The 15529-nt window shown below is 33.9% G+C and overlaps 1 protein-coding gene across 1 annotated transcript; it reads right to left on the reverse strand.

Moving 5' to 3' along the window:
• Nucleotides 1-3616: 3616 nt before the first annotated feature.
• On the reverse strand, nucleotides 3617-15399 carry LOC144374639 (transport and Golgi organization protein 1 homolog). Its single transcript, XM_078037404.1, has 12 exons — nucleotides 15348-15399; nucleotides 15169-15259; nucleotides 14859-14997; nucleotides 10013-10114; nucleotides 9104-9164; nucleotides 8953-8988; nucleotides 8808-8875; nucleotides 8588-8688; nucleotides 8269-8406; nucleotides 7223-7299; nucleotides 5462-5624; nucleotides 3617-4444 (listed from the first exon to the last, which is right to left on the reverse strand). Exons 1-12 carry the CDS (start codon nucleotides 15363-15365, stop codon nucleotides 4161-4163), a joined length of 1278 nt encoding a protein of 425 aa, XP_077893530.1. The 5' UTR covers nucleotides 15366-15399; the 3' UTR covers nucleotides 3617-4160.
• Nucleotides 15400-15529: the final 130 nt, after the last annotated feature.

A 15529-nucleotide genomic window follows, 5' to 3' on the forward strand; every position in this document is an offset into this window, starting at 1 on the left:
GTAGATTTTGAAACTTGTTTTTACTTTTCTATTAATTGTGCAATTAATAGTCTGTTTCCTAATTTACCACTGTTCCTACCCTGCTTCCTGGAACAATATTGCTGTGGTAGGTATGCTCATCTTCAAACTTAATACAGCAATAAGAATGTGCTAGAGTTTACACATTTGCTCACTTTTGCTCCAATATGGTCTTTTGATTTGAATTAACTTCAAACTTTTGAATTGAAGTGGGTAGGATAGTACTAGATTGCTTTGAAAGGAAATTGGATCAGTTATGGTCTGTCTTTTAGGCTGTTCCTTAGAGCTGGCCTAAATTCACCCTCATCTGATAGTTCTACTTAGAAATAGTGTGCCTTGATCAGATCAATATCTTATATGGGAGTGTTCCCCAGATTGTAGCTGTGATTTTTTTCTAGATGACCAGATTGTTTTTCTGAAAGTGAGCATATTTTTAGTCATGTTGATTAGTTGTTCTATATCACATTGCTATTGTTTCTACGGTTAACATTAAATGATTCTAGGGTTAACATTAAAACTATCTCTCTCAGAATAATTACAAATTTTTGAGTGGGTTTACGTCGTCTAAATCATGTCATCTAAAAATAATTGAGTCAGATGCTAATGAGATTCTGCAGGAACAACTGCTGTTTTTCTGACAACTGATTGTGAAACCTTAAAACCTGCATACCTTGTCTTTATAAAGTGATGAGTATGCAAAATTTGGAAAGATATTCTATTTTTTTAATATAGGTAGATACGACTGCCATTTATTTCCTATTTAGATATATTGACATTCATATGAAAATATGCAGGTTATTAGCCTATTATAATTTCACTATTTACATTACTTTTAACTTGATGAGACATAAATAAAACTGTCATAGTACACAAGGTGGATATTTGATACACAGAAAATAAAGATTTGTGAGGAGCTTTTTTGTGGGTTACATGTAGAACCCATGTATTTTAATATTCACTATTTTAAATGAACAATGCATGAAGGGAATGCAATACTTGGCCTATTTTTAAACTAGTGTAAACCCTAATCATACCATCAATTTGCTTTTTAAAACGAATAACAGTTATTTTAGCCCTTGCACTTCAAGAGATCTAGTCTTTAATTTTTCAGTTGTCTGTTAGGTCAGTTTTGTTTACTAGATGAATGTTAATAAAACTATATGAGCCTGAAAGAATTCTCAACCAAATTTAGTCTTTTCTTTCATCTGGATTGGGTTAATTTCACAAGTGCAAAAATAGTTCAGTATACAGTAGTTCTAGGAAATGAAGAATTTGCCTTAATAAAATGTTCACTCAACCGAAACTCTGAGTAGTCAAAATTTCCAGACTGTAAACTTCTCAAGAGAAGGGCCTCATCTTCTCCATGTCATGTAAACTTTCCAAGGTGCTTGGCAGCACTCTACTCTGTACCCTGTGGAGTGCTCAGTACCTTTTTGTTTGATGTTACTGATGTTTGATGTTGCTCCCTTAAAATCTACTATTAAAATGTAGCAAAACTGATACATTGTTCTTTCTGTTTTCTCATACTATAAAATATGTATATCAAAGTGATAATTTAAAAAAAACAAACTTTTTTTGGTTGTAGATGGACACAGTACCTTTATATTTATATGTGGTGCTAAGGATCAAACCCAGTGCCTCACATGCAACCCCAGCCCCTCAAAGTGATAATTTATATGAAGAAATATTTAGCATCCTTCACATAAGAATGCTTTTTTTTAACCTCGATTTATTTATGTGGTGCTGAGGATTAAACCCAAGGCCTTGCCTGTGCTAGGCAAGTACTCTACCACTGAGCCACAACCCCAGCTGCCACCAAAGAATGGGGTTATATGGAAAAAAAAAGAGGATGCTTTATATGAATGTCTTTCATCAGCATTAAACAAACTTAAATTGAACATTGTCGTCAGCTTAGCTTTAATTCAGACCTGATTGACCAACCCCCCCCCAAAAAAGGTGATTTTATCTTGAAGCAGTTAACACAAAGCAATCTGTATCTCACAAATTAGTTGTTTAAATTTACTTTCTAGTGTGGGAGGGGATGAGTCACTGGACAATAATTACAACTATAGCAGTAATACTTTCAGGTTGAAACACTACTGCTTCACAAATGAAATGATTTTAGTAACTAAACTGAAACACAATTTGCTGGAGAGGACTTCTAAAACTTTTGAGATACAAAAGTATAATTGAATCAGGGGACAGTATTCTCTACACAACCTGTATATTGGCAGATACCTTGGGCTTTGCTACAGAAGTGGTACAATCAGATGGATGTAAGGAGAGGCAACTATAGGTGGGTTCAGAACTGCTCAGATAAACTACGTAGAATGCATTATAACTTACTAATAGAATAAATACAAAAAAGGCTTTAGAGGGAAAACTACTGTTGCTTTGAATAAAATAATAAATCTGCCTTTCCTTGAAAATCTATCTTCCTAGCTGACATCACCTTTATTTAAATGCTATTTTAAAATTAGAAGTTTTAGTAACTTCAGCATTGCCTTGTGTCCTGTAGAGGTTGAAAGATACATTCAAAATTGGTGTTTGTGACTTAAATTTTATTTTACATGGTTAAAAATGGCATAAGCTATTATATGGTTTTCCTCTTACACACACAGCTGCTGCTTCTAATATTAAATGGAGGTTATGTAGATTGAATTCTTCCTAAAGGACTCAAATTCTTTTTATTCTGAGTTATCTTCAGTAGTTTAGAGATTTTGTTTCACACTGAAGCTTTTGCCCCTATTTTGAGAATACTTAGGGGACATAAAAAGAACAATGATATGTTATGTTCTAGGTTTTAACAATCCTATTACTTTATAGAATTTAAAAGAATGGAAGAATATGGTCTAGCAGTAAAAAAAAGTACTAGGCTTTTATAATTTTATTTAAATCTTAAACCTCTTAAAATGTACTGTTAAAATTGACGTAATTAATATTACAGTTCTGGAGAGCTAGTTCTTAGAAACATTGTTTTAAAGACAGTAGTTACAGATTCAGGATTTGCTTTAATTGATTTTTAAATAAAATATATTTGAGTATCTATCAAAAAAAGAATTTAATTCAGCCCATATTTGCTGATTATAGACATTATAAGTTTATGAGTTTCATTCATTCTTAGAGGATTATACTTTTCTAATTTTTTTTATCATATTCCTTGAAAATCAGTGGCAAGGTATGGGAAAGAGAAGAGTGTGTTGTGTACATTTTTAAAAAGAAATTTCCTTATTTTATAGACACAACATACCACCTTATATTTTACTGTTATAATGCAATAATGGCAAAAGCAGTAGAACTTCAGGTCAAACAACTCTTGCTACTAATGTAAACTCATTCTCAGAAAACCATTCTCACATAGACAGTGGTTAGAAAAAAGTACAGGAATGTGCTACAAAAATAGAGCCACAAGACTTCTCACAAGTAAAAGAAATCCTCTATAGAAATCCACAGTTGACCAAGGTCCAGCCTCCTTAACAGTGAGCAACAGGGAATATGCTGCCAAGTCACCATCTTCAGTTCTGAGAGTGAGTTTACATGCTTCCCCAATGGCACAAAGTCTCATGACGATCCAATGAATCAACAGACACTTGGGAAATATTAATAAACAATTTTTTATGAACTATTACAACAAAGAACTTCAGCAAGAAGGAAAATGAAGTTTATGATCTTTGAGTAAACATTTTTAGCGTAACAGTCTCTGCGACCAGATATTGAAAGAGAAAAAAATCAAGCTTATAAAACACCATTTCTCTGTTTTCAACTGCAATACACTAAAAATAGGATAATGGAAATACATGTTCTTAAAGCATTTCCACAAGAAATGTCCATAATTATGACATTCTAAATCATTTAGCAATTGTATATGCTACATTAACTAAAACAAAGATATTCCTTATTGCACATTTTAAAATTGGAAGAATACTCTAGCTTAAGTGGGGATATTTAGGGGGAAAATATTTTGGCTCAAAATGTATACTGCGCCAAGGCAGCTTTATTCTAAAAACATAAATCTTTTTAAATAAACTTTTATATTTTGAAGCCAATAATCCTTTAACTCGATGAATAGTTCATAGTCCATTTTCTGACTAAGTGTCAGAGGTTAATTTTACAGGCCCTGTTTTAAGGCCTGTGAACATCCCTCACACCTGAGAATCAGGTGTAGGTGGAGCTTCATCTTTAAAGCCTGAAGGCATTAAGTCTTTTGCAGCAGGTGGTGGCCCATAGTCTTGGGGACCATGAGTTGGAGGTGGTAATGGGGCACCAGAAATGAAGTACTCTCTTGGGCCAAATGAGCCTAAAGGTCTAAATGGTGCTGGTGCAGGTTCTGGAAAAAAATCACAAGGGTCAAAAAGCAAATCCCGTTTTCCAGGTGAAACACCTGGTGCATATTCTCTGAAGCCTATTGGTGGATGAATACCAGGACCTGGAAAATAAAAAGGAAGTTATGTAAATACCCAGAAATTTCTGAACTAGGGTGATTTCAAGTATGTTGATATTATAGTCTTTAATTTCTCTCAAGCCTAGAACATCAACTGGTGAACATCCTGACTTGCCAGATGAGGCAAACTGAAATGGAACAAGTTTAGGTTATAGACTTTGGCCAACCAGCCATGAAGCAACATATTAAGGATTTAAATATGGCTCTACCTAGCTCCAGGCTTGTCGTTTTTCTTTTCCTACTATATAATTGCAGAATTATTTCTATCTCACAAGAGCTCCATTTATATTTGGAAGTACTATATTACCATGAAAAGATGATAGATTATGAAATAAGAACTTTACTACATCAAAGAAATTTTGATAAAAGGAAATCCCACTATTTATTACTCTATCCATTAAAAATTCATGAAGTATTTCAGCATGGACTTTACACATGCCATCAGAATCAAGGTGCAGGCCCTCCAGGAAAAGGCCTTCCACAGCCACCTAATTAAATCAGCAACATTTATTAGATCACTGTTAAATCCTCCTCTTTAACACTTCCCTCTGACTTTTCTCAAGGTAAGGAGGGTTTGACTTTTCCTTTTCTATATTCTATAACCTACTGCTTATGCTTCCATTATGGGTGATTACAAACTTTATGTTGTAGGATTTTCATATCTGTGACAAAATTTTAAGTTATGGCATGCATCTCATCCACCTTTCCATCTATTGCAGTGCATATCAACAGATTTTCAACAAACATCTGCAGAAGTAATATTTCTGGCTTTTCTGTATATAGCCCCTTATCCTTGTCTATGAGAGATAGCTATTGCCTATCTCAGTATAAGATTATGTAGTGTCCCATATGTGCCAGAAAACTGGAGGAAAAGTTAAAATGTACTCAGCTTTATCCTTTCATTGTTAAGACCTGAGATAGCAACCAACTGTTTTAGCAAGCAATAGAAGTGGAAGATGAATGTGATTTATAAGTCAATCACTACTATTCAGATCATCATACCAAAAGGTGGAGGAATTGGCTGAGGCCCAAAAGGCCCACCGAGCTGAAGTGGCAGTCCATACCGAATGGGAGGTGGTGGAGGCCATCCCATTGGGGGTCCCATGGGGGGGCCCATGAAGGGTACCCCTGAGAAAGGAGGGGGCCCTTTCATAGCCATATGAACCTGCAATTTAAGATTTGAAAGAAGTTAAAAGTTTTAAAATTCCTATGTATTAAGACAAAGTACCAACACCGATAAAAGCTAAAACCCAAAACAGGCACCTGTCCAGAGAACACCATCAGTGCAACAAAACTCTACCCACCCCTCCTGTGTATTCCCACTGACAGCTTACAGAAGTTGGAAGGATGCCACAAGAGGGACCAGTTTGTTACTGATTATATCTGCACAGGAAAGGGAAAGGCAAGAGGACTGGCAGAGGTTGTTAACAGAGGTGATTTCTGACCAGTATGTCATGTTGTATTCACTACAATCTATTTCAAAGGGACTCCCCCCCTCCCCATCACTTCCCTTTCATCACAATAGCTCATTACTTCCATATTAAGAATGAACAGAATAAAATGAAAAATCCATTCTCTACCCATGTAATAATAGCTACTATTCAGAGTATCTTCGGTAAGTCTTTCATATATTATTCAACCTCTGAGATCTTTAAGTAACTGTCTTGTTTTAAATAAGAGGGAACAAAAGCAAATGGAATATCATAATTTGTTGAAGGCCACACTGCATATTAAAGAAACTCAATCCCAGGTTTGCCTCCAAGCCATGCTTTCCCCACCTCTACTCCTCTCTAACAATGGGTCTTTGTTCTCTTTTAAATCTTCTACTACAAAGGGGTTTGGGGTCTTATCTAAGCTGCCCTTAGATTTCTCCAGAGATGTATATTCCTAGAATATATATACACTGGAACTTGAGAAGTATTTTCCATCACAGTGCTATATACACAAATTAGGAAGAAAAGGCTTTAATATTTACTTTCATTTACTGTACACCATTTGAGATATTGATTTATCATTTCCTATGAGTAGTGGGTTTGAAACTAAACAATTAAAAATTTATTTTATTATAGAGCTGCAGAAGACCTACCAGATATAATAGCAACACAGTTACAAGAGAATACATTTATGTGAACAAATGAGACCATTGCTTGGGACTGGCTCAAGAGGTCATTTCAGATTATCATTGTTTCACTGAAACAGTATTTCACTTTCAGAAAATCTGATACCAATCTAATTCAAATCACTCAAAATAGGGTTTGCACAAATGGAGGAATTCTTAAATAACATTCTTCCAAACAAAAATAAAAATGATGAATTATATAATTTATAATGAATTTACTTTGCCTTAGAAGATTCAACACAAAACACCATATAGAGTGATAACTTTTTACATTCTGTAGTTCATTATAGTTGTACACACTTAAGCAACATTCCCAAGTGAAGGAGAAAAGTAAGCTCAATATTGCATGCAGTTTAAAGCAAACAAGATCAGTGTCATGCTCTGAATATCCTTCCCAGAAATGCACAGAATAAAACCCAATTCAGTTCTCAACCTCTAAGTACTTACTCCAACTGGATGCTCAGTCAAAGAAGTAATGGTGGAGACTGAGGGGGTCTCAGGTTCTTGGGGAACAGTTTGCTTTTTAAAAAACAAATGGGATAGTACAAATAGAACACAAAGAAGGATAAAGCAAAGAGAAAGTACTGTAGGAAAGCTACATGTTCCTGCATGACCACATGATTCACAGTAACTACAAAACTTACCTTGCCCTCATTCGTCACCTTAGCTGGAGAAGAACTTCTGGAGCTGCTGTTCATGTGAGCTGGACCACATCCTGGGTCTGTTAGAGATCAAAGAATGGATTCAGACTTAATCTAACATGAAAAGAATAAAAATCCTCCATCCACAATTACAGATTCTTTGAAATTACTTGGTCCTTTACCAGAGGCAACGGGTTTCCCAGATGCCTCAGAAGACCAGTACGAGGTAAAGGTCCATCCATTGACCCTTGGGAAAGAAACAGAGCCCTTGTATGTATTTTTCAGAAGAAATAAACCACTGGTGGACAGGTCAGGGTTCAACAATAACTGGAAAGCAACATTAAAAATGGGTTGCCCAGGGGTTGGGGTCATAGCTCAGTTGTAGAGTGTTTGCCTAGCATGTGTGAGGCACTGGGTTTGATTCTCAGCACACATTTAAAAAATAAATAAAGATATCATGTCCATCTACAATTAAAAATATTTTTTTAAAAAAAATGGGTTGCCCAATACATAAATCACAATTTATGAAGAGACTTAAGTAAAATAAAGAACTGCCTTGGGTTGATAGAACAGCAGATTAATAAGTACTGGTCCTAAACTTTAAGCTATAGACTTGAAGTATGTGTAGGCTGTTTTTTTCTTTAGTCTGTATAACCTGACTTCCAATCTTACCAAGACTACAGTCCTATTTAGAATTGGAAATAAGACTCAGTATTTCATGTTGGAAATATGTATGCTACATAAAGTTTAAGGCTACTTTTATAATATTTTGGAAAGGAACACCATAGAGATTTAATTTAAAGATAAAGGTTTACACTTCACAGTGTAAAATTTAAAAGAAAAAAAAACAATATAGGGACCTCCAGGAAAAAAAAAATGTTTTCTATTCTAGAACAGATTTTACAGAAAACATTCACAAAGATAACGTAAGAAATTATCTTCTATGTATTGTACAGGCCCAAATTCTATGTTTTTATTAGAATATTCAAAAGGGAAAAAAAAACAAAACCTTGAAGCAGTTTACTATAAAGCAACATGTGAATGCTCACCAAATCCGTTTCTGGGCATATCTTTTTGATTAAGAGTAGCAGAAGGAGGTCTTCCAGCTTGCTCTGCCATCAGTGGAGGGGAACATTCTCCACCACTCACGGGGGCTGGACCAAAAGAGCCATTATGGTTCAGTGGACCTAAAGACAACAATGCCGTGTTACTACTTTAAGGTAGCCTTCTCCCTGACACCAACCCTCACCTCCTGCTTTAGCAAATCATTCAGATTATTTCATAACCATTACACACAGAAATAAAAAGTAATTTACATACATTCTGCACCAAGAAATAAAATAGCTCCTTTTACAAAGTGCCCCCTACCTCTCAGAGGAGGATTTTGTAAATTTGGTCTTCCCGGCATAGGTTTTACAATCATGGGTTCATCTTGCTGCATTGCCATCTTTTGGGTCATTTCCAATAGTCTTGAATATTGAGAAAGAATGGGCTGAATTATGAAACAGCAATCTATTCCTTCATAGATAATATCTAGCATAACCTTAAAACACTATAAAACATATAGTAAGATACCAAAATCACATACTTCTGTCTCAAATTAGCAGCTTCCCTTTTCTCTTCAGCTATAGCTCTTTCTGCAGAACGAGCTTTGAGCTATTAAAGAGAAAATATTCAAATTCAGTTGCTGTAGGCTATACACAAAATGAAGAAAAGGGGGAAAAAAATCTTACCCAATTATCATGAGCTTTCTTCTCCTGCACAGCAATCTGAAAAAGACAACACATTAAAAAAATATGTTTTTAGGGACTCATTATAATAGCCTATAATTGTCTGTATTAGATACAAAGAATTCTGCAACTACAGGACAGTATTAATTACTACCTGGTTTTTAAATGAGCGCTCGGTTTTCTGTAGTTCTTCTTCCAGTTCTTCAATTCTCCACCTAAGAATTACAACAATTGAATAACATTTGAAACATTCTGACCATTTTCCCTTTATTCCATCAGCTATACTTTTAAAGACTTTATCATACATAAGAAAAACATTTCTATAGTTATATGAATCCAGTGTGATCAAAACTAATACGACAGACCAGGTGCAATGCCACATGCCAGTAATCCCAATGATTGGGAAGCTGAGGCAGGAGGATCACAAGTTCGAGGTCAGTCTCAGCAATTAAGTGGGAACCTATGCAACTGAGACCCTGTCTCAAGGGAAAAAAAAGGTCTAAGGATGTAGCTTAGTAGTAAAGCACCAAAAATAAATAAATAAATAAAATAAAAACCTAATACTAATAACTTCTTTATCATTTAATTGCTAAAGATTCTGAATGATAAATTATAATTTCTGTAACGGTTCATCAGTGTGTTCTCAAGTAATTCTGCTAGAAATATCTTCCTCCTTAAAACATTTTTTATTTTTTTCAAATTATATCCATAGAAGATTTCCAAGGTCTATCAAATGCCACACTTTTGTGGGTCTTGATACATCACACAGCAAACTGATTTCTTAAAGAATTACTACAACAATCAAAACCCCCAGAATTGTTTGCATTGACCAAGTTCCCTATGGTCTTTCCAATTGGGTGTAAGTAAATTTTTTGTTAACATTTTTCATTTGTAAAGTTGAAATTTATTTTTTCTCCTGTGTGAATTGAATGTATTCATATCCTCTCGTTATTTATACTTCCATGCTATTTTCTTCTATCTACATAATGTAAAAAAAGATTAAAAAAGAAAGCTAACACTAGATCATTAGACATTGACACCCTCCTTTAGAAACTGAACTCACTTGTAATTTTTAACTTCCTGTACAGCGGAAACCACCGTTTCATCTGCAGCTGACAGCCGCTGCTCTTTTTCTAGTCTCTCATATTCTTCGTGGCTTAGTTTCCTAAAATAAAGCCAGTTATCAAATCAAAAGTTTCTCTTTGTAAATATCACTTCCCACAATTCTATAAAATGCTTAGGCACATAAAATAGAAATTCAAACCTGCAATTTTGTAAATCAAACTCTGGCAAATCACTTACATTTTCTAACTTCTCCTCTTAATTCTCTACTTACCAGTAAATAAAATAAATGTGAAAACAACATGTGCCCCAAGGGCAAGTATCCTGTGTGTAAGATAATAAAAACTCACTTTACTTTACTTCAATGTGGAAGATCAGGACTGATCAACCTAACATAATTAAACATATTAGGATAAAGCAGGGGATAATTCTTTTCTTGTTTCTGCCATGGGTAGGACACTAAGTATATCTTTGTCATGGAGGAACTCTTTTCTCAATCCAAGACTGGTACCATAATAAAGATATAGTCAGTCAAAGAAAAAATCTTCTAGAATATGTCTTTTTAGCTATGCAATTAACGACAGAACATTTTTCACACTTTAGATATCTATTTCAAAAGAATTGCAATTAAGCAAAAAGACAAATCTGAGTTTTGATAATGTCTGAAAAAAAGCCAAACTGACCCACGATCAGAGTATTATCTACTGACAAGTTTTAACTCTGATCATGAAACTCAAGATGTTCATCTACTGAGACAAAGGTAGCCACATTTAATGATTCAAAAAATACTATTTTCTGCTATCCTTGTATTACTTTAGCCATAGTTCTAATTCAAAAGATAATTAAATTGAAACTTAATTTTCCATAAATCAGAAGAACTATAGTAAAAAAGGATTATTGATACCAAATAGAAAAAGGGGATTATATATTCTTATATAGCTTCTCATTTAATTCTTCAGCAAGTATTTTATGAGTGGCTATAATATACTAGTTACCTTGTAAGATGCTAAAGAATAAAAGAGCTCACTGTTTCAGGTATAAATGACACCTAAAGGAATATAATAATTTTCCCCACTGGCTTAAGAAGGAATATGGAGAAAACTTAATCTTGAAGGACAGAGAGAATTTTGTTTCCAATTATCAAAGAGTTAGTCTGAGAGTACTAAGAACAATCAAAACATCTTTATAAGAATATAAAATTGTGTTTGAAAGGATCCAAGCTAAAAAGGCAGTGAAGATATATGTATGTGGCCAAGATCCATTAGAAAAAGGAATCTCAGAATTACAAGTAAGGCTGGCACTTTAAGGTACTTTTCTCCTAGGTTTACCCACATATTGAAGATAACACAGAGATATAATGAGTCTGAACTAAGCCTTCATCAAATTCCTGGGCTTAGGGGAAAAAACAAGTGTTTGGGGCTACAAATAAAGGGACCCTTAATAAAAGCCCTAGCCTTTGAGTTTAGATTAGAAAGTACTGCACACTTAAGTGATGAACAGGCAAAAAATCCAAAAGGAATAATACTGAAACATTGAAAAGACAAGTCATTTTTGAATTATCTTAATTGCTGACTAAGTTTAAAGTGACAGACAATCTTACTCAAGTAACCTCAACACTTTTCTATAAGAAGATAACTTCATCTTAGTCCTCAAATTTCATCTATAATTATCACAACAATGTTAGCCAATCAAAACTGATCAGGCACTCCATAAGACAAAATTCTGTGAGAAAAAAATCCCACAGAAAAGGAAACCACCTAATGGGGTTATCCGCACATGTTTTAAAATCACTGTGCTTTATATACTCAAAAAAGTAAAGTCAAGATTATGAATTTCAGGTTTGGGAATATAGTTTAGTTGTTAGAGTGCTGCCTTGCATGCACAAGGCTCTGAGTTCAAACCCCAGCACCACAAAAGAGGAAAAAAAAAGATTATGAATTTTGTCAAAGGATTAGAAACTATAAAACCAAGAAATAGTTGAGTGTGGTGACCTACCTACAATCGAAGATACTCAGGAGGCAGAGGCAGAATGATGAGATTAAAGATAGCTTGGAAAGCAGTAAGACACTAGTCCCTTATGAGAAAGAGCAAGGAGTCTGGGGAGGTAGCTCAATAGTAGAGCACATGGCTCAAGGTCCTGGGTTTGAGCTGTAGTACTGAAATAGGACTGGGGTTGTGGCTCAGTGGTGAAGCACGTGCCCCACATGTGTGGGGCACTGGGATCAGTCCTCAACACCACATAAAATAAATAAAATATTGTGTCGGGCTGGGGATGTGGCTCAAGCAATAGTGCGCTCGCCTGGCATGTATGCAGCCCGGGTTCAATCCTCAGGACCACATACAAACAAAGATGTTGTGTCCGCTAAAAACTAAAAAATAAATATTAAAATTCTCTCTTTCTCTCTCTCTTAAAAAAATTCTATAAAAAATAAAATAAAATATTATGTCCATCTACAACTAAAATAATATTTTAAACCCTGAACTTTTTAAAATCCTAAACTCAATGAATGATTTTAGCAGCAGATTTGGGAAGTAAAATAAATCCTAGCGCTTTTAAGACAGGTCAGAAGAAAATATCCAGAAGAAGTAAATCCAGAATGTAGGAGGCAGGGGAAATCAAATTCTAATATGCATTATTATAATCGAGAGAATAAGGTAAAATCAACATTTAAAAAAAGACTCAAGAAATATTTAATGGTCCCAAACAACATAACTGCAAGAGGAAAAAGTGGGTGGGGTGGGGAAAACTACACCTAGGCACTTCCCAATAAAACTGTTAAAAAACCAGAGAAATGACTACAGGAACTAGGGGAGGGATAAGACCAAACAACAATGATAATGGACTCCTTAAAGAAAAAATTTAGAACAGATGGTAATTAATTGGATATTTTTAAATTGCTAAAACTAAGTAACAGTCAAAATTCAGTAGCCAAAAGAGAGATCCTTTAAAAATGGAAACTGGTTTTAACTCTAATCATGAAGTTCATGTCAACCTAATACAGATTATAAAGGTAGCAATATTTAGTGGATAAAATACTATTCTGTTTATCCTTGTACTACTTTGATACACTAATCAAATCTATCATTAAAGGACAATGTTCAAATAGAATGAAAATAATTTCAAATATGAAACCAACAGTGTAGAATGCAGAACTACAGAAACTTTAAATATGTGTATAAATTGAATGAATGTCTTATGGAGTTCACGGTATATGAAGTACTAACATACAATGCCACAACAGTTATCTGATTCGGGAGCTACTTAAAGCCCATAAAAAAAAATAATAAACCTATTAATCTATGTCAGGTTTTTATTAAATCCAGAATATATACCATGGCCTTTAAATTATGAGAAGATGAATAAAATTATAATTATAATTATATAATTACAATTATATAATTATAATTCCATTATAATTTATGATTACATCAAGCTTATACAGGGGATGAGGAAAATAATTAAAAATATTTAAACTATTAAAAAGATACAAGGAAGAAAAAAAGAACAGGTCATCAAATAGAAAGCAAATTCTTCATAAACCACAGGCACATATTGACATGGACAGACATATTTTAGAAAGTCCACTCAAGCAGCTATAGAGAAAATTACTAAGAATTTGAAATAAATTATATAAAAATATAAATAATGGAGAATGAAGACAGATGACCTAGGTTAGAAACAGAAAAGATGACACAGGCATGAACTAACATAGTACCTGGGGATGAGTAAAAAGAGTACAAACCACAGATGATGACTGAATGAATTTTGGAGGAGTTGAGAAAAATAGTGCTATAATTTAACTGCATTACAAAGAAAATTAATTGCCATTTAGGTCATTCATATTACTAGTAGGGACAGAGAAAACAAGTGTTCTCTTAAATAAAAAGTGATAAAATGAGAAATGTTTCTTTGAAACAGGCCAGGCATTTAGAACTGGCCTGAACAAAAATTTGAGATTCTAAAAAGGTCGCTTGGAGATCACAGAATTTTAGAAAAGTTAATGGAAAGGTTTCAATATTTAATGCATTAATTAGGCAACAGAAGTCAAAATACCTAAAAATAGTTAGGTCTATAAGAAGGTCTGTCTTTGCTTTAACAAGATATATATATATATGCCGAAGAGTAAAATCAGGTGCAAACAAACAAAATCTGACACAAAAAACCTATTTTTAGAGAATTCAAGTATTTTTGTGGATTAAAAACTTCAAATGAACTTTCAAAAAATAACTAGCTCCACACTGAGAAGATTAATATATAAATATATACTACAAACAAGTACTTCTGTAATCATAACTCCTAAGGTCCTTGCCACAGTTCAATTTTTAGTGTGAACATCTGAGATATTCAAGTCCAAAACTTGTACCATCAATAAGTAAATATTATTCCTTTTTGAAGTTTTTATTCTACTAAAACATGTCATTCCAAATCACTCAGTATTTTTAAAGGTCCAGAGTTAGAGATAAAAGTTCAAAACATTAGAATTACATAACTGATCACAATGAAAGGTAATTAAAATAAATAGTGGGATCATAGAAAGGGCCTAGATCTTTTGAGAGGTATTTCCACATCAGTGACTGTTAATACCAGTTTACCACTTCCTGCCTTCATATGAATTTGACAATTGATTACGATGTCCTCACAGCCTTAGTTTATGGTTCCAACTACCTCAGGACTCTTAAGACTGATGATGGAAAGAAAAATGCAACTTATAGGAAACAAAACACAAAGGAAAAAAGACAAATCTCTACTTATTACAACTAGAAAAAATTGTAAATAATCTTAAGAAAAGATAAAATTATCTGTTAGTTCACACAGTGATAACAATAACAAACAATGAAAATCTTACTTTTGGAGTGCCATCTCATTTTGCTGGTAGAGTTCATTTAAAATCTCCACTTTCTGCCTAAGAGTTTTGCATTCCTCTTCCAGTTCAGCTTTAGAAGACCGTAGTGAATTGCAGTCACTTTCTAATTTCTTTATTTGGTCTGTAAAGGATAAAACAGCTTATCTCTATATGTGTACAAGGACTTAAGAACTTGTTTGAGGGAGTAGTGCCAAGAAAAGTAAGAAGCATGAAAGGAAGAAGCCATTCTTTATCTTTCCAATAAAATTTTAAGTCTTTTCAACATGGCAATTTCTTCTCAAGAAGAACCCACCTTCTAGATTACATATTGTGGACATCAAGGCGCTTTGCTTAAGTTGTAAAAGTTTTAGATCCTCTTCAACTACTGATATTGTAGTTTGTGTCTAAAAATTGCAGAAAAGAGAGGTATTCTTAAAAGTGAGGCACAGGAAGAATTCACAGGCACTATGGGACTCTTACAAAGAACTATACCCGAGAGACATCCATCATCTGCTTAATTTGATCTTTGATCTTCTCGTTCCGATCATCTAAAAAACAAAAGACTTTTAGCTTTTCCTTTCCTTACTTTTAACTCTATATTCTCCTAACTTCCCCAAACTAAAAAATGATTGTGTTCAAACACCGGAAGAAAAAAAAATCAATTAAATAATTAA

The sequence above is a fragment of the Ictidomys tridecemlineatus genome, unplaced genomic scaffold, assembly GCF_052094955.1.
Source record: "Ictidomys tridecemlineatus isolate mIctTri1 unplaced genomic scaffold, mIctTri1.hap1 Scaffold_80, whole genome shotgun sequence".
NCBI classification, from domain to species: domain Eukaryota; kingdom Metazoa; phylum Chordata; class Mammalia; order Rodentia; family Sciuridae; genus Ictidomys; species Ictidomys tridecemlineatus.

What these genes read in the sequence shown, in the direction of transcription:
- LOC144374639 (XM_078037404.1), bottom strand. An exon ending in ACAAAATCCTCCTCTGAGAG is followed by an intron (nt 8,407 to 8,587) that starts GTAGGGGGCACT and finishes TGTTGTCTTTAG; the next exon opens with GTCCACTGAACCATAATGGC. An exon ending in TATGCCCAGAAACGGATTTG is followed by an intron (nt 7,300 to 8,268) that starts GTGAGCATTCAC and finishes GATCTCTAACAG; the next exon opens with ACCCAGGATGTGGTCCAGCT.